At 43.4% G+C, this 24,721-nt stretch overlaps 1 protein-coding gene and 1 pseudogene across 1 annotated transcript; one reads left to right on the top strand and one right to left on the bottom strand.

The window, feature by feature from the left end:
* The first annotated feature begins 13,827 nt into the window (after window positions 1–13,827).
* Window positions 13,828–20,250, top strand: LOC136521993 (ARF guanine-nucleotide exchange factor GNOM-like). The gene is made up of 2 exons (XM_066515781.1): window positions 13,828–14,895; window positions 16,460–20,250. The coding sequence occupies exons 1-2, from the start codon at window positions 14,149–14,151 to the stop codon at window positions 19,961–19,963; spliced, it is 4,251 nt and encodes a 1,416-aa protein (XP_066371878.1). The 5' UTR covers window positions 13,828–14,148; the 3' UTR covers window positions 19,964–20,250.
* Window positions 20,251–20,474: 224 nt separating this feature from the next.
* On the bottom strand, window positions 20,475–24,643 carry LOC136538481 (uncharacterized; annotated as a pseudogene).
* Window positions 24,644–24,721: the final 78 nt, after the last annotated feature.

The raw sequence follows: 24,721 nt of genomic DNA, 5'->3' as shown, positions 1-24,721 counted from the left end.
GATCTCTTGCTCTTAATGGCCATCATTATCTAACATGGTCAATAGACGTAATGTTAAACTTAATGTTCTATGGATTCATAGCAATATTTGATGCTCCTCATAAGAGAGCATCACCACTTATGATCAATTTAAATACGGAGTTTTATTTAAATAAAACACCATATACATCCAGGTCACACGTATGCTCAATGGGTGCAAATCGAAGCACTATATGGCTACCTTTCAATGAGTGATATGAACAACACAAGGCAGTCATTCTGCCCAATGCCAACTATGATTGGCCACAACTTTATCTCTAGGATCTTAAGTCCACTTGAGAATATAATTATGTTGTTCCAAAATATCCCCAACATTGCATTTTCGTGAAAGCACACAACTTACCAAATGTATTCTAGATTAATTACTACATTACTTCAGGTCTAAGTGTATAATAAACTCTTATCGAGGAATCATCATTAGCATTATAGTGATGCTCTATCATCGAAAGTACATTGAATTTCCAGAATCATTACAAGTTCGATGCCATGTAATAATGCCATCTAAAGAACTTTAATGGTAAGATTTAACTCAAAAAGAAGTAGCAGCCCCGTGCATTCTTTAGGGTCAAGGCATTTCCGAAATATGACAGAACCATATTTTGTCCCAATTGTGTATGTTACTGCCACACAACTTGGAAATATCATACCTTGAAACATTTAATTGATCGGTATTACAAATCCATTAGACATAAATATCCGGCTCAACAATAAAGATATGAAGCACGCTTCTATCTTCAACCTGACACCACCAAGAAGGCCAGTTGTTCACAACAAGTTTCATGAAGAAACCAAGTAGCAACCAAACACTTAATTAATAAGTGGGTCTTATGAGCATGAAGAGCACGATCATCGAATTTACTTCGCTTGATCCATTTTGGAGACCAAATTTGTCTTTCATTTACAAAGATACCTAGTATCTACATTTCATTTTGGTGCTGTAATATAAAACGGTGTCACCAATTTCAATTGAATATCACAATAATGTGCCATCACATTTGATATTTCATTAATTAACTTGTATGTAATCTATATATCTACAAAGAATGTCATTATATTCTTCATGCTATATATAGACCTATACGGGAGTCAATCCAAATGCAAAGAGGAATTTTGCCTAGTGGATAGTTGCACCACAAACTCTATATATAGGGAAGCAAAATATTCCTAAACTCTTACATAGAGACAAGAAAATATTTTGTTAATCGCTTAACACGATGTCATGATAGTGGGCTTTGGTCGTGCTACTATCATACTCCCTATTGGTACTCAAATAATAATCATGAATCCATTCTTGTATTCTGATTCCAAAATGTACCTAATTAAAATTATAGAGATATCCGTCAATGTGGTTTTCATATAGAAACCCCAAGATGATAACTAAAAGGAGTGTTTTTCTCTTGACAACGGATATGGCAATACTTAAATAGAACATCCTCAGTTTGATTTGACTACACATACATAACCTGTATCCAATGTTGCGTACAAATAATTCTCTCTCTTGATGTCAATAAGACTTGGCACATTTGCCTTGGTTATTCAACTATAGAGATAACTTGAGAATTATTGTGAATTCTATTGGTCATAGCATCAATATGAGCCACTACATTTCTTGAAGAAATTTAAGAACATACATGTGACTCTATTTACCATTTTATAGACTATAAAGATACTATGTAATGCATATTTTTGCATCTATAATATAGTCCTAGGTGTGTCTCTTAGTCATAAGAACTATCACTATACCAAACTCATTGCTCAAAATCTTCAATTTAGAACAAATTATCCTGGACACGGGATCAAATCCATTTTATATGGAACTGTTTGGTTTTTGGGTACTATATATCAAGTACCTTATGTCCATACCAATAATGGTTTTATTGAGTCTCTTATTGAGAATCAAATTGCATGACATATTAAAATTGAATTGTAATTTACCAGAACTAAGTTGTTTTCATGCGGTCTTACACACCGCATCGTTAATTCAAATTCATCAAGCTGCACTTATACAACTCCCTCCATTGCAATATGTACGTGAAACTTTGGCTGTAGCCAAACATTTCCCATCTACGCATCGAGTATGTTTACACATACCCATATCACCACCCCAACATACCAATAGGCATTAGGGATCCCAAGAGGTAACTCTGCAAGGGATTTATAAATTGCTCGTATGTTGATCACATTTGAGGATAATTCTAGGCATTAGGGGGAGATTTATACCACATTAAGAATGCCAGGAATCAAAAGAGCAATCCTCACATTTACGTACCAAAAATTCTAAACCTAATCGTTTAGAATGTCTTATATTTGCATCATATTGCAAAGAATCTGTCATAAACATTTACTGATAATAAGGGTGTCACAAAATCCTCTTATCCTACTTATAATGCGCCCGAAAGAATGGAGGTACCAATTAAAACCATTCAACTCCCACTTCCAACGAAGAGGGGGAGAAGTACGGCCGCTCCTAAGGATAATGCTTCAAGTAAGCGTCCGAGGATACCGAGGACAATATCCTCCAAATCAGTAAATCCAAGCCAACCTCAAGTTGGTAGACACCCAAAATAGATGAGCATCCAAAACCTGGATCAAAATCCACCCGGATCAACGGTGCACCCAAATTCTGATCCTGGGACATTGGAACACCCTAACTCCATATGAGAAATGACTCAGAGTCCAAAAGGGTTAACATTTTCACAAGCTATATTGATTTCAAGAACTGAATCAATCATTTAAAGACTACAAATTGTCGCGGCATATACTCCTCAAAGATTGCCTTTTTATCTTACTGCATCCAGACCAAAAAATCCTAGACAGAGTATCTTCACACTCAAATTTGGTCAAACTAAAAGGTGACAATTAAGGAGATTGCTCTTGTTCAATGATGAGAAGTATTACCATAGTAATATCTTCCCTCAAAGAGTTTCTTTTCAGAAGCAAGGTGGTGAACAATGAGAGCTTGTAGTATATGGTTTCACGCAGAGACCCAGCATAGCATACCCCATGGTATGTGTGAAAATAAAGTTTTCCAAATTCAATAATTGGCGGATCAAATGAATTTGATAGATTCGGACGTATAAGTTCCAATGGACTTCATATTCTGAATCCAAATACAAATCGCAACATACATTATGTATAATTAAGCATGATTGCGCATATTGGTTATTTTGATATCATCATGATACAGAAATAATTATGCAATCATTTGAGATACAATTTCCATCATGTGGATTCGAGATGGAGGATTTGGGTAAGACCAAATATTGCCTAGGCTTATAACTTGAGCACCGTCCCTCAGGGATTTTAGTGCATCAATCAGCCTATATCCAAAAAATATTGGAGAAATTCAATATGGACAAATCATATCATAACAATACCTCGATGGTTGTTCGTTCTTTAGAAATAGAGAAAGATCCATTTAGATCATAAGATATTGGAGAAAAGATATTGGGACCAAGGCTCCATATCTTAGTGTCATTGGAGCACTTATGTATCTTACAAATTGCACCAGGCCTGATATTGCATTTGCAGTGAACATACTAGTTAAACATAGTGCCAATCCAACTCATCGTCATTGGATGGGAGCAAAGCATATCCTCAGATATCTTAGTGGCACAAAGGATCTTGGTTTATTCTTTAAGAGAAATCATGATCCTAATATGATTGGATACACGGATGCTGGTTACTTATCTGGTCCCTATCCCAAACTGGATTTGTATTCTTACATGGAGGTACAACTATTTCATGAAGTCTTCTAAACAGACTCTGACGGCAACCTCTACTGATCATTCTGAAATTATTGCTCTATACGAGGCATCACGAGAATGTATATGGCTTCATAGAATGATTAACCACATACAATAGTCATGTGGTATTGGTTCAATTGAATCACCTACAATTATCTATGAAGATAATTCCGCTTGTGTTACATAGATGCAAACAGGTTATACAAAGAGCAATATCACTAAGTATATTGTTCCTAAACTGGTTTATCCTCATGAATTACAAGAAAGCGGAGAAATAAACATCTTGCAAATCCAGTCATGTGATAATCTCGCTGACCTATTTACTAAGTCCTTACCAACTTCTATGTTTCAAAAAATTGGTACATGGAATTGGTATGCGTCGACTTTAAGATTTGCCAGAATCAGGGGGAGACATCTCCTAAATGTTGATCTGTACCAGCATCATATTATACTCTTTTCTTTCACAAGTTTTACTTACAAGGTTTCTTGTCAAAGTTTTTAATGAGGTAATATTAACATAAGCATGTGTCATATTTTCTATTTTCCCCATTGGGGTTTTTGTGGGAAATATCAAAGACACATATTGCCCTCACAACTCATTCATGGTTTTTCCCTGAGAAGGTTTTTCATGTGAGTTATCCAAGAGGCAATACCAATAATATGTTGTCATATTTTCTCTTAATTTTCCCACTGGGTTTTTACAGGAGTTTTAGCGACATATCACTTTATATTGCTCCTCATATTTTTCCTGAAAAGGTTTTGGGGGGAGTTATCTTTATGTCGTATCTCAAATATTTTTCTCCATTGGGGTTTTTAATGGGATACCAATGACATAGTGGTTTACTTAAATCACAAATAAATATGCTATTTTCTCCTTATTTTCCAATAAGGTTTAAAGGAGTTTTTATGGCATATCATATATTCCTCAGATTTTTCCCATAGGGTTTTTCGAGGAATTTCAGCTTACAACTGCATTGATCTGAAGGAAGATTCAATCAAGGGGGAGTGTTACGAAACGGTGTCTCTCAACAGACACCCCTTCGGTGATCTCATCAACAACGCCATGAACAGACACCTATTCATGAAGTGATCTCATCCATCAATTACAAGATTAGTGGATAGGATTAGACAGTTAGTTTTACTCCAAAGGGCATGTCCTTTGGGAACAGTCGTGTCCCTTCGTGACACCCCTTCACTTGTATAAATATATTTCAGAGATCAATGAAAGAAACAGTTCTCTCAAATCTTGTTCATTTACATTCACACTTTAACAGGCTTCAGTAATGAATTCCTCAAAGCTTCCTGGACAACAATCGAAGGGGACCTTTACAGCCTTTGCAAATCTTTCTATGACAATAATGTGTGCCTAAGAAGTATCAACACCTCTTATATCACACTCATCCCCAAGGTAGAGGCAGCTAGAACAGTCAGTGACTACAGGGCAATTTCTTTGCTAAATGCTTCTGTCAAGCTTTTGACAAAGCTCCTAGCAAATAGACTGCAATTGATAGTCACAAGGTTGGTGCATAGGAATCAGTATGGTTTCATCAGAAATAGAACCATCCAGGACTGCCTGGCATGGTCTTTTGAGTACCTCCACATGTGTCACCACTCAAAGGAGATTGTTATTCTTAAACTAGACTTTGAAAAGGCTTTTGATAAAATGGAACACCAAGCAATGCTGACACTTATGAAAGAAAAAGGATTTGGGTAGAAATGGATGGGCTGGATGCAATCAATCTTCTCATCAGCTACCTCAGCAGTTTTGCTGAATGGATCCCCTAGGAAAACCTTCCATTGTTTGAGAGGAGTGAGGCAAGGTGATCCCCTATCACCCCTCCTTTTTGTGCTAGTTGCTGACTTTCTCCGATCACTAATAAACAAGGGCAAAGACATGGGACTGAGAAGACTACCCATCCCCATGGAAACAAATCAGGACTTTCCAGTGATACAGTATGCTGATGACACATTAATAATACTAGAAGGGGATACCAAACAGCTGCTTTTCCTCAAATCAGTCATCAACACCTTCTCTGAAGCCACAGGTTTAAAGGTAAATCTCAAAAGCCCATGATGCTACCAATTAACATCAGTGATGCAAGGCTAGATTTTCTAGCCAGGACTTTTGGTTGTTCCAAGGAGTCTTTTGTAACATTCCTGGTGTTACGAGCTCGTTTAGCACCGTGATTTAGGTTTAAGAAATTTTTTGAATTGAGTTTCTTGGATTTTTAATTTAAAACGTACTTGAGGCGATAAGCGAATCCTGTGTGACTTAGTTTCATGGACTCAAATAAACACTCAAGTTAAATTACTCAGTACGTAAAGATATTTAGGAATGTCGAACGACGACTCTAGCAAACGGTTTGTCCTGTTAGATTAAGTATGAAAAGCAACTTTTATAAATAGAATAAAATCCATTAATAAATAGAACGATATAAATAGAATAAAATCCATTAATATATATACTCACCGGTTTATTTTGATAAGCAAGAACTGACGAGAGAGAGAGCGCAGCAGCTTCGTTTATTTTTCCTAGCATACAGCGTACTCATTGCACGGCAATTATTTACCGTCTCGTTCTCATCATGGCTCTGCATTTCTCTGCATTGCAAAGCTTCCCATCCAATCGCGTACGAACTGGTCCACTGCGCTGGGCGTCTGAAAATGAGCACGTGGTTCGCCCCCCTACCCACGCTGCGTCCTCTCATGTCCCTATACGTGCGCTGGTGCGCCGCTGCCGGCCACGCAGCCCCGTTCCATCCGGCCTCCGCGTCGGTGCTCTGGCGTGTGTACGACGAATACCCCCCTCATGCTGCTTCCCGCTCCTTCCTTTTCTACTACCGTGGAGGAGACGCTCCAGCTCCGGTCTGACTCTGTTGTCTGCCTTTGCGTCCGGAGTCATCTCATCACGGTACTTCACGGCATGTGTTCTTTAGCCACATCGCGTGAACGTCACGCCACCAACTACGGCCTTGGCCTTGTCCTTCCCCATCTCACTGCATCTGGAAGCAGTGCCCTCTTCTTCCTTCCCGCAGCAGCCAGTGGCGCTGTCCGCCCAGTCCTCGCGCCTCCCGTCGTAGTGGCCACGCCCGTGTGCTCGCAGCGCCGCCGCTCTCCTTCCTCTCACCGAGCACACGTGCGGCTCTTTCCCCGCCACCGTGTCCCGCTGCCGTGCCAACAACGCCATTTTCTCCCTCGCCCTCACTCTGCTTGTCTGTGCCCGCCGTCGCTCGGCCGGACGCAACCCGCCCACTGCCCGTCGCAAGCCATGGGCGTGCCCACAGCTTCTCAACCGTCACCCTGGTTCCCCTCGCACACCCACATGCGGTTCGGCTATGCTGCCCCGCCATCTCAGCTCTGCGCGCCGAGCTGCCTCGTCAGCCATCGCGACCTCACTGCCTCTACACGCGCAGCGTGCCCGGGCTCCGCCGCGGCTTCTCCTGTTCCTCCGGTGCGCCATGGCTGTCCATCGTCATGCCACGCCACTATCCGTCCACGCCAAGCTTGACCACCGCCTCTGCCGCTGCACCAGGTTGCCCCTACTGTCGCCAGGCTCCATCGAGCGCGCTGCTCTTCCCAGGCGCCTCCTCCGCCGACGTCTGCGCTGTTCCATCTCCGTGCTCGGCCATCGCCGCAGTCGCTTGGGCCAAGCATCGCCATGCTGCGCCGCCACCTACCATGCCCGTTCCTAGAGCCGCCGTAGCCCCGAGTGTCGTCCTGCCGTCCTCGCCTAGCCGGCGCTATCACTGCCGGCATGCCCGCCTCCTCGGCTCTCGTGGGCAGGCTGCCTAGGGCCAGCTCGGGCCTTGCTACGGGCAGGCGTGGTCGCACGGGCTCCCCGTGCAGCTCGCCGGCGGGTGGTCCGTCGCCGCCGTGCCTTTCCCATCCCCACCGCGCCATTGTCGCCGACGCCGGCCAGTGGCTCTGCTCTATGCTCTGCTTTGAGAAGGAAGGAAGGGTGAGAATCCAAGAATAGAATTAATATAGGGTCTGATTGCGAAATATGTGACTCTTAGGAATAGTGTCCAGAGTACCGCAGATTAATTTAAGGGAAGTATAGGAGCCTTATCACAAATTTACCACCGTCGCCCGTATTGGGCCACGCTCACCACACGGGGCCGCCCTGCTCCCACACGTGGGCTGGCCGCTCATCCGCCTAGGCCGCCGCATCCTTGCTGTGCCGCTATGCCACGCCTGGCTGTAGGCCGCACGTGCGTCTATGGGCTGCTGGGCCAGTTAGTGGTCGCCGGCCCTTTTTCATTTCTGAAATGCTTTTCAAAAATCGATTTCTAGTTTAAATTGTAAAATCAATATAAAATGGTATAGGAATCCTAAAATGGTGAAACCAATTTTATTAAGTTCCTAAAATCATGATCTATCTATTAGCATAATTAGTTCAGTGAGTTTTAGTAAGTTTTTAGGGTTGCTATAATTATTTTAACATGCTTAGTATTGTTAAAATGTGAACTTGTAGGAATTATTGTGATAAATTGGTAATAGTGTTGGATCTAAAATTTTTACAGTAGGTTCCTAGCAGTATTAGGTACTCACTATAATTTTTGTAGCTCCGTAATAATTAGTTTGCTAAATAGATAATGACGTCCTATTTCGAATAATGATTAAATCGATAGAATGAAATAAAGAAACAACTTGAGTTTATTTAACTAAAACATTGGTTGGGGAAATAACGTCTTATTCGCCAACATGGATATGTAGCCTAAGTACGGACGTTGTTAGAGCGAGCTCGTTAGCTTGTGAGGCGTAATCGGGTTTCTAAGCATTTCGGCTGTCGTTGATTATTTACATCTATGCATTTGCATCAATGCATATCATATAGGTACGATGATGGAGCAACGGATTAATTGAAGGATGATTGGGAATCCGAAGATGGTGTAATGGTATTCTCTCTAGGAGATGATGCAAATGGGCTTTCTATTTAGATGATGGTGGATGATCTGAAGATGCACATACTAAATTTTTAATATATATCTTACCCAGGCAAGCCCCAGTGCATAACCCCTACTTTTCTGCAGTTTAAATTATATTTGTGCATTAAGTTTTAAGGAGTTGAATGAAACCCACTTGCATATATATATATATATATTATATATATATATATATATTATCCTATATATTATCCTATGAGTCTTACTAGTATGATAGGATCGGGTAGATTGCTATGCTACAGAAACCGATAGAAGTCGAGTGATTGCCTATCACTGGCGAGATATAGGAAATATGTTACTATATCATTATCACTTGGAAAATATAAATGGTGGAAAGGAAAAATGGTGACCGGACAGGGATATGGTTTGGGTATTGGTGGGTGTAAGAGGTTGTGTCGCCGTGGACGCGGGGCATGACTTGGTTACACTGCTTTCCCTGTCTGTGTCGATTAAGGATCGGTCGTTGCATAAGACTCAAGGCAAAGTCATAGACTTATTATCGTGAGCACATACTTGGGTATGGGCACTTGTAAGACTTGTTGCTCTCTTGTCGTGAGTTCTAGCTCTTTCCGGACCGACTATCAGGGTTTCTTTTTTGTGGAGGAGGTCCTTGCACCGCACTGAGTCCAGGACTCAGGGGCGCGGGCTTGGAGTCCCAGTTTGGATGGGGACCTAGGAACCTAGGATAGGAGGGTGATGAGTTGGTCCTGCTTGTGCCTTAGGTACAAGCGGGGCGTGTGTTTTCGGGGTACCTAGCTAGGGTCATTGATTCGCGAATCGTCGGGCGATCCAGTACGGCTTGTTTCGTGGCTAGCACCGTAGTAAGAACTGAAAGATGAAAGATGGAAAAAGAAAATCTGATTGCTTACCACCTACTTGAAAGTAGCACATGTACTTACGTAGAATGGTTAGTTAATGAACCAATGCGGTTATTAATAAAAATCGAATATAAGGACGCACGCTTAGTAATGCTTCCTGCAAATGCAATAAACTCACAAGCCAGATAGTCTTGCATATCCTTGGAGTCTTTTCTCTCCTCCTGTCGGGTAAGTCTTGCTAAGTACAAATGAGTACTCAGGGTTTTATTCCCCCTGTTGCAGGTGACAGGTGGATGCTAGAGCTGACCCTTGTGTGTGGATACCTCCTGGTAGGCTCAACGAGAATTCCTTTATGCTGTGATCGTAGTTGTTATTTATAATTCTCACCAAATGCCTTTATAAATGAAAGTTTCATAATCTGTTGTCATAGTTTATATATCAATGCTTCATCATTTCATGAATAGGTATTTATTTTCGCTGTAATTCTGATCACATGTTTATATTCCGTTGTTAAATTAAATTGTTCATAACTCTGATAGTATGATTACATTCTGCTGTTATAATAATAAATATTATACTCTGATGTTGTATTAAAAGTTATGTAAGAAATAGTTAAGAATGATATAAGCTTTATTCTATCATTTGTGATCCTGATAGCAAAAATATGGATTTTCGGGTTCTCCCTTGGGGTGTGCCCGACGGAACCGAGTAATTTAGTGTTCTCCCCTGAGTGCATAGTGTCTAATGAAAGATAAGCACTCCTGGAAGACATTAGATTAGACAACCACATCTTTCTCTTTCACCTATCTTGGACTACCATTGGGGCTGACCAGACCAACAATTCAAGATTATCAACCCCTAATAAGCAAGTGTGAGGCAAGACTAGCAAGTGTCTCAAGCTTTCTGTCACAGGCTGGAAGACTAGAATTGACAAATGTTGTCTTCACTACTCTACCCACTTACTACATGTGCACTCTAGCTCTCCCCAAGACAGTGATCAAGAGGATAGACAGTTTCAGAAAGCATTGTCTTTGGAGAGGCAATAAAATCAATGCTAGGAAACCACTAAAGGCAGCATCGAAGATGATTTGCAAAACTAAGGAAGGAGGGCTAGGTGTCATTATTATTGAAAAGCAAAATGAAGCCCTACTCCTAAAGAACCTAGATAAATTCTTCAACAAGAGGGACATCCCTTGGGTCCAAATGATCTTAGAGAAATACTACAGGAATGGAAAGCTGCCAGGACATACAAGAAAAGGATACTTTTGGTAGAGTGACAACCTAAAGAACCTCACTCATTTCAAGGAATTGGCAGTAATACAATTGCAATGTGGGGACAGTATTCTGTTCTGGCAGGATAGCTGGAATGGACAGGAGCTTAAATTGGGGGTACCTGAACTCTTTTCTTATGCCAAAAATAAGCTCATCACAAGAAAGAAAGTATTGACTCATGAGGACCTTACCCAGCTTTTTCATCTGCCAATCTCAGATATAGCTTTTGAGCAGCTGCAGCAGATGACACAAATGCTAGACAGATTAACAACAACAGGAAATGCAGATGTTTGGAAATACAGCTGGGGGATAAGTTCAACTCTTCGAGGGCCTACAAACTCCTAATGGGGCACCAGCAGATTCATAATGTTTATAAGTGGCTGTGGGATTGTCTATATCAGCCAAAGCATAAAGTTTTCTTTTGGCTCCTAATCAAGGACAGATTGAGTACAAGAAACATTCTGAGAAGGAGGAACATGCATCTTGAGTCCTACAACTGTGTTCTCTGCCTACAGAACACGGAAGAAACATGCCAACATCTTTTCCTCCGGTGTCCTTTTGCAAATCAATGTTGGTAGCTAATCCACATTGACATCCCACTGAATGTTGACTTCCTAGAAATTGCAGATTACTTCAAGGATAGATTGCACACTCAATTCCTTATGGCAGCTGTTGTTCTAATGTGCTGGACCATTTGGGCAACGAGGAATGATCTGATCTTTAAAGGAATTCAGCCATCACTGAACAATGGTAGAGCCCTCTTCCAGAAAGAGATTCTCTTGCTTATGCATAGAGTGATGACAAGGCTTAATCTTCAGTTTGAAGAATGGATCCAAAACCTGTTGTAACCCTTAGTTCTAAGTTTATTTTCTTTGTTTCCTTTTTTTTTTCCTTAGAGCTTTTGTTGTGTTGAACCCCTCTCTTGTTTATTTTTAATAAAATTTATCTGTAGGGGCCAAGACCCCTCCAGTTTCTAAAAAAAAAATGGGTTGAGGACTGTAGGGCAAGGTCCCTAGAAGGAAAAGAAAATGCTGCTGCCTCAACTGCCGAAGCCGAGAACAAAATGGCAGTGCCTCACTGCGGCACTGCCCACTTGAGCCGAGAGGCCCGAGAGAGCTCCTCCGACGCTGGTGGTGCCGCAACGAAATTCACCATCAAAGTGGACCTCCAAAGGTTGTATCTCCTGCAACTAAAAAGAATAAAGTGTGAATATTTTTTTAGTGTAATATTTGTTTTGGTTCGTTCATCTGTCCATACCTGCGATCCCACGATATCTTTCACATGCTGCGTCCTTTGGTGCGATTCTTCTTGATTGAATATTGCCTATCAGGTGATAGAGAAATCACGGTAAAATAAGAAGTAGAAAATTATTGTGCTATTCATATACACATTGCACGTTTGCATGCACCAGCATACATGGCAACGAGCAAAAGGAAAGAGAATTAACACAGAAGGAAAGAATATTAAGACAAAAGGAACATCTTTGCATTTCTAAGAACCTTGTCAAATCTGCCTACATTTAATTACTTTCCCTCTTTGCATTTATAAAAGGGACAGCTTTTTCCTCATTTCATTTGGTTTCACGCTCACGTGTTCCATCGCCCTCGCTTGTTGTTTCTTGCTGAAATTGTCCTTGGGTCTTTTCATTTTGAATTATTTCCCCATATTCTAATTAAACTACAAAATTTTGAATTAGGATACGAGGTAAGACATGCAAACATATATTTCAAAACTACCTATAGTCTAAAGAACTTAATAAATAAATCCTTCTGGAGGCGATGCAAATTCTCTCTAATCTTTTATTTGGTGTAGTTAGTGTTATCATAGTACATGTATGTATTCATGATAAATAAATCGTGGACAAAACGTGGACACTTTTTTATGCGACATTCCAACATAGGATGAGAGCCCCTCTATGAGATTGCTCACAATAGACTCAAACTTATATCTGATCATGGTAATGTTGAATTGTTTTGCATCAAAAACATCGACAATGATAAATAGAGACATATGTTTTAGTATGCATAGTAGAGAAAAACTCAACCTTAGCCTTCTCAACAGCTTTTCTGAGCCTTTGCAGTGCTAACTTGTCCTTACTCAGATAGTCAAGAGGTGCACCATAAAATTATGCACCACTAAGAAAAGTGTCACCATTGGTTGACTTGACCTGAAAAAATATCGAAATTAAGAATTACAACATCTAATTCAACATCTTGGAACAAACACTCAAGTGGATACTTTATTCTACAATATATGTATGTGTGGAATAGTCCTAAAGCCACACATATTTATACGGTGAGTATAACATACTTTGTTTTAAAATTTTATGAGATTTTTTAAGACACGCAGTATTATTTATGTGACAGGCACTAATATTTACATATATACTCGAACCTGTGTGTACAGGATTATATGGAGATGCATCAGAACTTATTCATGGATTTATTGACGCATGAAAAAAATTGATATCGGAGAATTCTTTTTGCCGATATAAAATATTATCTTAGTCATATCACGAAAAAGTCTATACAATAGAGTTTGTGAGCCTGCGACGTCGCGCTCTCCGTGACTGTTAATTTCACGAACTTTGTTTTTTGAATTAAATATTACTTTAACGTCGGTATTTAATTTAACAGTATTGTTATCTTATCATGCGATCCGTATATTTTTAGTATAAAAGATTTAGTTGTCTCGTATAACTCACGGGCACGGTACAACCTGTTCGTTTGGCTGTGGCCTGTCGTAAACGATCATAAATTTTCAGCCAGAATAATATTTTTCTCTCACACAAACTAATCAACAGTACTTCTTCACGAACCAGCAACGATACGAACCAGCGAACCGATCAGGCTGCAGTCGAGAAATCAAAAGTCTTCACTTTGGCTAGAGAAGTTTGCGTAATTTTCTAATTTATCTGGAGCTACCAAAGCACGAGCCACGGGCCACAGCCCACAGGGGCCTTCACGGCTGTCTTGACCTCCGCACAAGCACAACCCCAGCCGGGGGAGCCAGTCCATGCGCGACTGCACCTCCACCGATCTCTGCCTCCCTCGCTCCGGCTCGCCCGCCTCACGTCGCGGCGCCGGCGCTGAAAAATTAAAGCCGACACGAGAAAAAAGGCAGGCAGGCAGGCACGCCCCCGCACGAACTTCCGTCCTACTCCCAACACCACCTCGCCGTCTCCACCGGGGCACGGCCCCGCTCTACTCCACGCTGCCTGTCCCCGATCCCTTCCCTTCCTCCTCAGATCCGCCGCCCATGCCGTCTCTCCGCACCGCACCCTACTAGCCTCTAGCCGCCCGGGCTCACCCGCCGCGTCCCCCCGGAAATGGGTCGCCCCAGGATGCTCGGCGGCGCCAGCGGCGGCATCGACCCCATCGCCGAGGAGCCCCACCACCACGCGCGCTCCCCCGCCGACGGCGGCCTCGGCCTCGGGCCCGACCCGGCGGCCCTCGCCTGCGCGATCTCGGCCGAGGCCAGCGCCGTGCTCGCTGTCATGCGGCGCGGGCTCCGGCACCCGCGCGCCACGGCGGCCGACGACGCCGTGGCCGAGCACCCGCTGGTCGCCTCCCTCCGCGCGCTCCGCCGCCTCGCCTTCTCCCCGTCGTCCCCCGCGGCCGCGCTCCCCGCCGCCGCGCTGCGGCCCTTCCTCGACGCCGTCCGCTCCGTGGACGCCGGCGCCGCCGTCACCTCCGCCTCGCTCGCCGCGCTCCACGAGGTCATGTCCCTCACGGGGCCCGCGCTCCCGGGCGCCGCGCTCCGGGAGGTCGTCGACGCCGTCGACAGCTGCCGCTTCGAGGCCGGCGCCGAGCCCGCGGCCGAGGAGGCCGTGCTCATGAGGATGCTGCAGGCGCTGCTCGCCTGCCTCCGCGCGCCCGCCGCGCCCGCGCTCGGGGACCAGCATGTCTGCACCGCGGTCAACACCTGCTTCCGCGTCGTCCACCAGGCCGCGGCCAAGAGCGAGCTCCTGCAGCGGTTCTCGCGCCACGCGATGCACGAGCTCATCCGCTGCGTCTTCGCGCGCCTCCCAAAGATAAGCAGTGCTGATGGAGTTGACGCTGCTGTCAAACCAGAGGTAAAAAGAGTGCTCGCTCCTGCTATTAATAGTCACTCCTCATGCTTTTTTTGAGCTTATTACAAATGCCAGTCAACCCCGTATCTCACTCTTGACTCGAACAAGTTTACCGGTTAGTATAAGACATTAGTAACATCCAACACACAAAGTAGCATCCTATGAACTGCATTTCACAATTAAGTAGCAAATTCAGGACCATTCCGAGCAGAGCCTTTGGGTTCGCTTGTGTAGGTTTAAACTTGCGTGGTAGAAAATGACACGCATGGGATGGAAATTACCTTTCATGCAGTTATTATGTCCAATTGTTAGCTCTTAGAAATCAATGTCTTGATGTAGGTTGCAGTTTTTGAGCCATTCAGATCTGTTATAAACTCTCTTAGCGATGCCTCTTTAGTTCCTCGCATAGAATGAAAATTGCAAATGAAACTGTATCGTACAAACAGTGAGGTAGATCTCAGAGGCTGGGAAATGGTGATTGTTTATCTTTTATGCTTGATAAAATGTACAAACAGGCTAAATCCGACAATGTTGATGCTGCATATATGGCTATGTTTTAGTTTTTGCCACAACAAGTTTTGGAAGAAGCATCTTCGTCCTTGAACTCTTTAAAGTATCCCCCTAATGAGAGCCAAAATCAGCTGATTTGAGAAACATGCTTCAATATTCAGTCAGGTGCTCCTAAGCTAATAATCCCATCAGGTCAACTCTGCTAACATGACAAATGTTTATAAATTGACATCACCACTGCAAGGGCGTTGTGTATTTTGCGAATGTAGCTTTCCTCCTCAGACAACTACACGCACAATTGATGTGACATTGCTGCAACTGCAACACAGTTGGCCATGTGGCGATGCTGCAGCATTCTTGGCCCCCTTTCATCTTTGAGCTCCATCCAATAGTGTGCATAACTACCCCTGTTTCAAAGGTGTCGCCTAGGTGTCTAACCGTACCCAGCTTGCCTTGGGGAATAGTGGTGCCTTATTGCCTAGGCGTCCAGGCACACCCAGCTCTCGCCCGGACACCTAGTCACTTTGAAATCATGATAGCTACTGGCACTGCAACTCTACCAGCTCACTACCAATTGACTTTCTATGTGTGGTTGTGAGAGGAGAGCAAGGTCATGCAGGTTTTAGTTTAGTGAAATCTTTTTATGCATTTCAACTTTCAACTAGCTTGTTGAATTTCCAATTGAAATCTTGTTCAGGCCATGGATATTGATGTTTATAGCTAAAATTAGGAACACACAGAGACTGCTTCATCCAGATAGTGAAATAAGTAAGTTAGTTTTACAGTTAAGTAACCCAATTGATACTTGTATATATGTGTGCATATATCTGAGTTTTATCCAGGTGGAACAAAAACAAACATGGTCTCGGTCTAACCCCTAATAAAGGTTTCGCTCATTTGAGTATCAAAAAGGGCTTTTAGATGTTTGAAGTGTGCCTTGGTGTTTGTTTCCCTACTATGAACTGTTGCCAAGTACAGTATTATTGCATGTGCAGTGTGCTAACATTTTTGCTCGTTGGAAAAGGTTTATTGATTGTTTTTTTAATGTTATGGACAGATGGGTGGCATGGATGTGAATCATCCTTTTGGTATCAGGCAAATGGAAAATGGCAATGGAAGCTATGTGTCCGAGACAGGTACGTCTGATGAGAATTCTGCAGATGGCAGTGGTCTTGTTGTAGAGCCTTATGGAATCCCTTGCATGGTGGAGATCTTCCAATTCCTTTGCTCTCTCCTCAATGTTGTTGAACAGATTGGCTTAGATGAAGATCTACCTTTGTTTGCTCTTAAATTGATCAATTCAGCAATTGAGCTTGGTGGGTCTTCAATTCAGAAACATCCAAAGTTGTTGTCCTTAGTGCAAGATGAGCTTTTCAGAAACTTAATGCAGTTTGGGTTGTCAATGAGTCCACTCATCCTTTCAATAGTATGCAGTATTGCATTGAACCTTTACCATCATCTCCGGACTGAGCTGAAGCTGCAGCTTGAGGCTTTTTTTTCTTGTATAATCATAAGGCTTGCACAACCTCGTTTTGGAGCAACATATCATCAGCAGGAGATTGCAATGGAAGCTCTTGTAGACTTCTGTCGACAGAAAAGTTTTATGGTGGAGATGTATGCCAATCTTGACTGTGATATAACCTGCAGGAATGTTTTTGAGGAGCTTGCAAATCTTCTATCGAAGAGTGCTTTTCCTATCAACTGCCCCTTGTCTTCCATGCACATTCTTGCTCTAGAAGGTTTGATTGCTGTGATTCAGGGGATGGCTGATCGTATCGGGGGTGCAACCTCACGCCCTGAGCTCCTGCCTGTGGAGCTTGATGAATACACTCCTTTCTGGACTGTTAAGTGTGAGAACTTTTCTGATCCTCGGCATTGGGTGAAGTTTGTGCGTCAAAGGAAGTATGTCAAAAGGAGGCTAATGATTGGTGCTGATCACTTCAACAGGGACCCAAAGAAAGGTCTGGAGTTTCTTCAAGGCACTCATCTGTTGCCTGAGAAGCTTGATCCCCAGAGTGTGGCTTGTTTTTTCCGCTACACAGCTGGTTTGGATAAGAATCTTGTTGGAGATTTCCTAGGCAATCATGACGAGTTTTGTGTTCAGGTACTTCATGAGTTTGCTCAGACCTTTGATTTCCATGAGATGAACCTGGATACAGCTCTGCGTTTATTTTTGGAGACTTTCCGGCTTCCTGGTGAATCTCAGAAGATACAGAGGGTTCTTGAGGCCTTCTCAGATAGATACTATGAGCAGTCCCCTCAGTCTTTCGCAAACAAAGACACTGCTCTAGTGCTGTCCTATTCCATTATAATGCTGAACACTGATCAGCATAACATGCAAGTGAAGAAGAAGATGACTGAGGAGGACTTCATCAAGAACAACAGGAACATAAATGGGGGCAGTGATCTCCCACGTGAGATGTTGTCTGAGCTATACCACTCAATCTGCCGAAATGAGATTAAGACAACACCTGAGCAGGGTTTGGGATATTTTGAAATGTCTCCTAGTCGTTGGATAGACCTAATGCGGAAGTCAAAGTCTACGTCCCCATATATTGTTGGTGACTCTCAGCCTTTCCTCGACCATGATATGTTTGCTGTTATGTCTGGCCCTACTATTGCTGCCATTGCGGTGGTATTTGATCATTCAGAGCATGAAGTTCTCTTGACTTGTGTAGATGGCTTTTTGGGTGTTGCAAAGATCTCTGCATTTCATCATCTTGAGGATGTTCTGGACGATCTTGTTGTTTCTCTATGCAAATTCACCACTCTCTTGAATACTTCTTTGGTTGAGGAGCCAGTTACTGCCTTTGGAGATGACCTTAAAGCTAGGTTGGCAGCTGAGACATTATTTACTATAGCTAACAGATATGGGGATTACTTACGCACTGGATGGAGGAATGTATTGGATTGCATCCTGAGGCTGCATAAACTAGGGCTTCTCCCTGCCCGTGTTGCTAGTGATGCAGCTGATGATTCTGAGCTTTCTGCTGAAGCAGTCCAAGGAAAGGCTGCTCCTAGCGCAGTTCCCCCATCTCATATTCCAATGATGGGTACACCTCGCAAATCCTCTGGGCTTATGGGAAGATTTAGTCAGCTGCTCTCTCTTGACAGTGAAGAACCAAGATCACAACCAACGGAGCAGCAACTTGCCGCTCACCAGAGGACTCTTCAGACAATTCAGAAATGCCGCATCGATAGTATATTTACAGAGAGCAAATTCTTGCAGCCTGATTCACTATTGCAACTTGCCAGGGCTCTGATTTGGGCTGCAGGCCGACCTCAAAAGGTTGCCAGTTCGCCAGATGATGAGGATACAGCAGTTTTCTGCTTGGAACTGCTGATTGCCATAACCCTTAATAATCGAGACCGAATTGTGCTCCTCTGGCAAGGTGTATACGAGCATATTGCCAACATAGTTCAGTCCACAGTTATGCCGTGTGCTCTTGTGGAGAAAGCTATTTTTGGACTCCTGAGGATATGCAAGAGTTTACTACCATACAAGGAGAATCTTGCTGATGAATTACTGAGGTCATTGCAATTAATTCTCAAGCTCGATGCACGCGTAGCAGATGCATACTGTGAGAACATCACACAGGAGGTTGCACGGCTCGTCAAAGCAAATGCGGCACATATAAAGTCACAGATGGGCTGGAGAACAGTAATATTGCTGCTCTCCATTACAGCTCGCCATCCGGATGCTTCCGAAGTTGGTTTTGAGGCTATCGTGTTTATCATGACAGAGGGGGCTCACCTTTCTCTAGCGAATTATGGCTTCTGCATCGAAGCGTCACGGCAGTTTGCGGAGTCTAGAGTTGGTTTAGCTGATAGGTCTGTCTGTGCCCTGGACTTGATGTCTGACTCTGTCAGAAGTCTTGCCTTGTGGTCCCAAGAGATAAAAGCAACATGTGAAGAAGGGGAGAAAGGGCTGGAGGCGATAAGGGAGATGTGGCTCAAACTGCTGCAAGCACTGAAAAAATTGAGCCTGGATCAGAGAGAGGAGGTGCGAAATTATGCGTTGGCTTCTCTCCAACGATGCCTAACAGCAACAGAAGAAATCTGCCTCCAGTCTGCGACATGGTCTCATGCCTTCGACCTTGTCATATTTTCCTTGCTTGATGACTTGCTGGAAATCAGTCAGAATCACTCCCAGAAGGACTACAGAAACATGGAAGGGTCCCTTGTGCTTGCCATGAAACTAGTTGCAAAAGTATACCTTCAACTCTTGCCGGACCTTTTTGGCCTAAGCAGTTTCTGCAAACTGTGGCTGGGAGTCCTGAGCCGGATGGAGAAGTATATCAAGATCAAGGTCCGAGGCAAGCGGAGTGACAAGCTGCATGAGGTGATCCCGGACCTGCTCAAGAACATTCTACTCGTGATGAAGAACAAGGGCATCCTTGCGAAGAGGAGCACGATTGGGGGTGACAGCTTGTGGGAGCTGACGTGGCTTCATGCGAACAACATCTCAACTAGTTTGCTGGCTGATGTTTTTCCAAGTCAGGAGTATGAGCAACAGAGCAGTGCCGGTAGCCCAAGAGGGCCCAGTCCTGTAGAGGCGTAGTGCTAAAAGTTTAAGTTGTCTGCGACCGTGTGTGTGTAAGTTTTATTTGTTTTACTAGGTTTACTACTACTCGTGCCCTAATCCATTGAAAGTGTAAGGTTTTGGTATTGTAATTGTGTTTCGCCTCCATTGCAAGTATTATAGCATGTGTTCATTCGGGCGAGCCCAAGACATGCTTATGTTCCTTGCTGGCGATTGGTGTTTTCCGTTACATAAACATCTGCACGATCAAATTGACATGCTCTGTAAATTGAATAGTTTTGCTGTCTCTCTAGTACACATTTTTAATCCTCAATCTGACCAGAATACTCGTTTTTGGCTTTTTGCTAGGAAGCTGTCGTGCCGTACATGAGTACATCTGATATAGCTGATGATATGCTTTCATATAATGACAACTTTAACTGGCAAGCCAATCGCTTAGTTTATTTGTGTTCATATTACCATTGATTTTGCCTAATACTCCGCGCCCCCCAGTGTTTCTCATCGCGAAATGCCACAGCAAAGTTCCAAGTAACGGGAACGAGGCGAATAATTTACAATCCCACAGCTAGTACTATCTTTTTATTCAGTCGTATACTTAAATACAATGGACATACAAACCGCATTGATGCAATACACCCTCAACGGCAATCCTCTACAGATTTAGACATCCCTATCGGTTTCTCAGCAATCACATGTCGGAAGGTAGCTGCAGGCCAGCAGCAGCAATCTCAGGCCTTCAGGGATGGGTGGCGCCTCCCTGGATATGATCACTGACTGGTGGGGGGTTGACCACAGGAATATCCAAGCTGCCGCCATCTGCCTCTGGGGAGACCTCCCGAACATCAGCGATCAGCGCTTCTGACTGCTGGAAGCCACCCCACTCTGCATCGCCAACAGGACGGATGTCCACCCCATCCACAGCCAGCTGGACCTCAGTGCTATCGCTCGAAACCAGCACTGATCTAGAGTCACTTACGCAGGCTTTGTCCACATCATCATCCGATGCATCAACATGCTTTGTTAAGGGAGGGGAATTGTCGGCGCCTGAACATGATTCAGACCTCTCTTCACATACTTGCTTTGTGCTGCTCTGCTCTCTGCATCAGTGAATTTGTGTTTTGGTCATTAGCCATCACATATTACACAAACTGCATATATGTTGTAGGAGTGAGAACAAACCTCTGGACTTGTGATTGGAGAACACCAACCAGGGCTAGAAGCTCCTCCTTTTCTTTCTCAACAGTATGCAATTTTTCAGCAGCTTCCTTAATCCGAGCTGCAGCATCAGCTTCAGAAACTCTTGCCTTCTCCTCTGCTCGGGCAATAGTTGCTTCCTGTATCACTGCTTGCTCCCTGGCTTTTCCTAGTTCAATGCGCCACATATGAGCCTCTTGAAATGCAGCATCTCTTTCCTTCATCAACTGCTCCTTCTCTTTGCTCAGGCTGATAACCTTCTCTTCTGATTGTCTAAGCTGCAATGTCCACAAGACCATATTAGCATCACGAATTCAGAGGGTTAACAAATCAAAAATAATATAAAAATTTTACCTTAAGCATTGATTGCTCTATTTGTCTTTCCAAGGCTTGTTTTAGTCGCTCAATCTCCAAACACAAAAGTCGCCTCTGTTCATCCATTGTATGAGCTGCGGAAGCAGCAGCTTCTGCAGCCTCTGCAGTTTCTGTTAATTTGTCTGCTATTTCCTTTATTGTAGCATCTCGAGAACGGATATCCTTAGCCAAATGTTGCAATTCCTCATCTTTCACTCGTAGAGTCTCCTGGGAGAGCAAAAAAATAAAAAAAACAGAGTAAATCTGTGTTTGTCACTGCACAAATACATCTGAAAAAAGTTTGGCAATGTAAATCATAAAATTACTAAATGAGCAAACAATAGGAAGGATGAGACACAAAAACATTTTCAGCTTCCCAAAGAAACCAAATTCAACTGCATATAACAGCATGGAGCATTCTGTTCTTCCCATGACAAATTTTCTCTAAATTTGTTGAGCGCATTGTATTTCGCCTCAGGCATCTCAGCTAAAATTAATGGTATCAAAATACTGAAGAAATGATGCATGTGTGGTAATATAATTAGCATAAAAGTAAACTTTTAACTTCTAAGCAGCTATATTTCTGGGGTTGCAACTAAATGTAGATTCTATCACAACCTATCATTTAAAATTGATTTTAAAAAGCTCCACAACAGTACTTTTGAACAAAAATGAAGTGAAAATTATTAAGAGATGAATGCAGACCTTCATGATTGTTAGGTCATCAAGTTGGCCCTCGTTGGAGTTATTTGTACCCAACCCAAGAGCTGCCCTCATTGAAACCTTTAGTGCAGCTTCTATCTCCTTGGTAGCCTCCATGGCTGTTGCATTAGCATTAGCAACTGCAGTAGCAACTGTGCCTAATGTAGCTGGAGAGCCATTCCCAGCCAAAGAATTTACTGCCTCTTTATGAGCTTGTAAGACTAACTGAGTTGCACTGTTTAATAACAACAAAGAACTAGTCATGATACAGCAATGAGATTGACTCCAATGTTGTGTTTTAACCATGCAAAGGAGATGGTACCATAGCAAGTAGCAACAAAGCACACAAAACTACAGTCAGGATGCAGCAACAGGGATAGAACTCAACATTGAGTAGCTTAAATCACGCAAAGTAGATTTTCCCATAATACTACAATACGCTAGATTAGGAACTAGTAAGATGCAGCATGTGTAGCTGAAAAGAATAAACAGATTACACCACATCACGTAAATCTGATCGCACTGAAGGGTTCTTCAGGTTATTTTATTATTAAAGTACTGTAAAATAGAGAATCCCCAGTCTAAGCACGAAGGCTCATATCATGCATTCTCGGAACAACATTGAAGTAGATCACATCCTTTAGATCTGCATCGTTGGAAATTAGAAAAAGTAGTTTCAACTGGGAGACTGCTAGGATTCAATTATCAAATGGAAAGCACTCCACTCTCATATTGGAGTCTGCATTCTTGCACTGAGATAAAGGTTTGCTAGGTACTTTGGCTATTAATATACAACAGACAGAAGTGTGAAACAAGCAATACTGTGGAATGTACTGACTGGTCAGGGATCAGAAAGCTTACTGTAATGTAGATACCCAAGCTTTCGCGGCACCAGGAGTTTCAGCGCAAAGAAAGTAATCCTTCTTTTGCGGAGTTCCGATGTCTAAATACAGTAAAGGAATAGTAAAACCTTAAAACATGTGATTCCTCTATATATAACTATTTAAGAAACCCTTTCTGAAACAATCTCTTTGAACGAAATATAGGGAAATAGGATACAGAAGCAGCAGCCATCATATTTTGGCATCCCTCTGCAAAAAGTTGAGCAACAATTGGGTTATAACGCTAAAAATTTAGGTACGACGTACTATGGAAAGGTTATGTTCATGACGCAATCTTACTGAAAGTTCACAGGAGATAAAGTAATGGTGCTTGAGGCGTCAAACAGAATGGTCCCCTTAATGGCAGTTTCATTTCTCCGGAGTCTGCACCAATACATCAGTGACTGCTGATTAGGTACTAGTTGTAATTTACTTGGCATTCCCGGTTATTAAATGGGCAAGGTTCCATACTTGTATTCCATCTTTCCAGATGTCGGATCCAATATGACCCAACGTTCATTCCATTTCCGTAACTGCTTGAGAGGTCATAAGAGTTTGGAGGATGAAATTGTTAGATAAGACTTAGAAGGACGACCTAATCAGGAAATGAAAAAAAACTATGTTCACTACGATCATACAGCTGTGTATATGGAAACAGATGGTCCCAGGTGAATCACTCGAGAGTACTTTCTAACAGAGTTCCTATGCAATGTGTGGCCATCCCAACCATTCACGCTTCCACCCCCCAAAATCTAACGATACATCCCCAATATTAACAGCATGCATTTCAACCAATTCTACTATACAGATGCGATGATATTGACTATGTACATAAGGTCCCTGCTAGAACCAAAATTATTAATACAAAAGTGTAAGCAAAACACAATTCATTCTAAGACAATTACGAAAACACATTAAAAATCCATACCCCAAAGAAGCCCCCGCAACCAACCACATCAGTAATTACTACATAATCAACACATATTAACACCAAAACTCAGCGCCAAAGCTGAACCCTTCAACGCCAAAATTCGGCCCTATGGTTAGCGAAATCTAGCACCAAGTTCAACTCTTCACAGGCCTAATTAAACAAATACAATCCATCACCCTATGAACGGCTTGACTTGGGCCAGGAATTGCCATACCGTCTCAGATCGCTTGAGCAGGGGCCCTTGCAGCAGGTACCTCCCGGACCCCGACGACAGCTGCCGCTTCACCTTCTCCAGGCTGCTCTCCGTGTCCCGAACCCTCTGCAAAATCCCCCAACCCCCTCAAAAAAAATATCAGCCAAAACACCACCAATCTAAAACAGAAACAGACATGCTGGGCCTCGGCGCGCGTACCGCGGAGCTGCCGTTGGTGGCCATGGCGGGCGCGGGGCTGGAGGCTAAGGGGTAGTAGGGTTTTGGAGGGCGGAGACGGACGGCGACGGGCGGGGCGGGCAGGTAGGTTGGTGGAGGTGCGCGACCGGCCGGTGGGGAGGGCGTACAGATCGATGGGCGGAAACCTCCCCTGCCGGAAACGCTTCTGCTACGCTGGCGGGCACGACCCGCGAGCTGTCGGTCATGTAGTGTGGGCCCCGCGGCGAGGTCGCGGGTGTCAGTGACCCAACTGCTGCTTGGCTTTGTGGGACTGGGGGCACGGT

Source organism: Miscanthus floridulus, chromosome 2, assembly GCF_019320115.1.
Source record: "Miscanthus floridulus cultivar M001 chromosome 2, ASM1932011v1, whole genome shotgun sequence".
In the NCBI taxonomy this organism is placed as follows: Eukaryota; Viridiplantae; Streptophyta; class Magnoliopsida; order Poales; family Poaceae; genus Miscanthus; species Miscanthus floridulus.
Note: the sequence above shows the minus strand (reverse complement) of the source record. Positions and strands in the feature narration are given on the sequence as shown.

Coding starts and splice junctions, on each gene's coding strand:
- LOC136521993 (XM_066515781.1), top strand. CDS start 14,149: ATGGGTCGCCCCAGGATGCTCGGCGGCGCCAGCGGCGGCATCGACCCC. Junction 14,896..16,459: donor ACGCTGCTGTCAAACCAGAG/GTAAAAAGAGTG, acceptor TGTTATGGACAG/ATGGGTGGCATGGATGTGAA.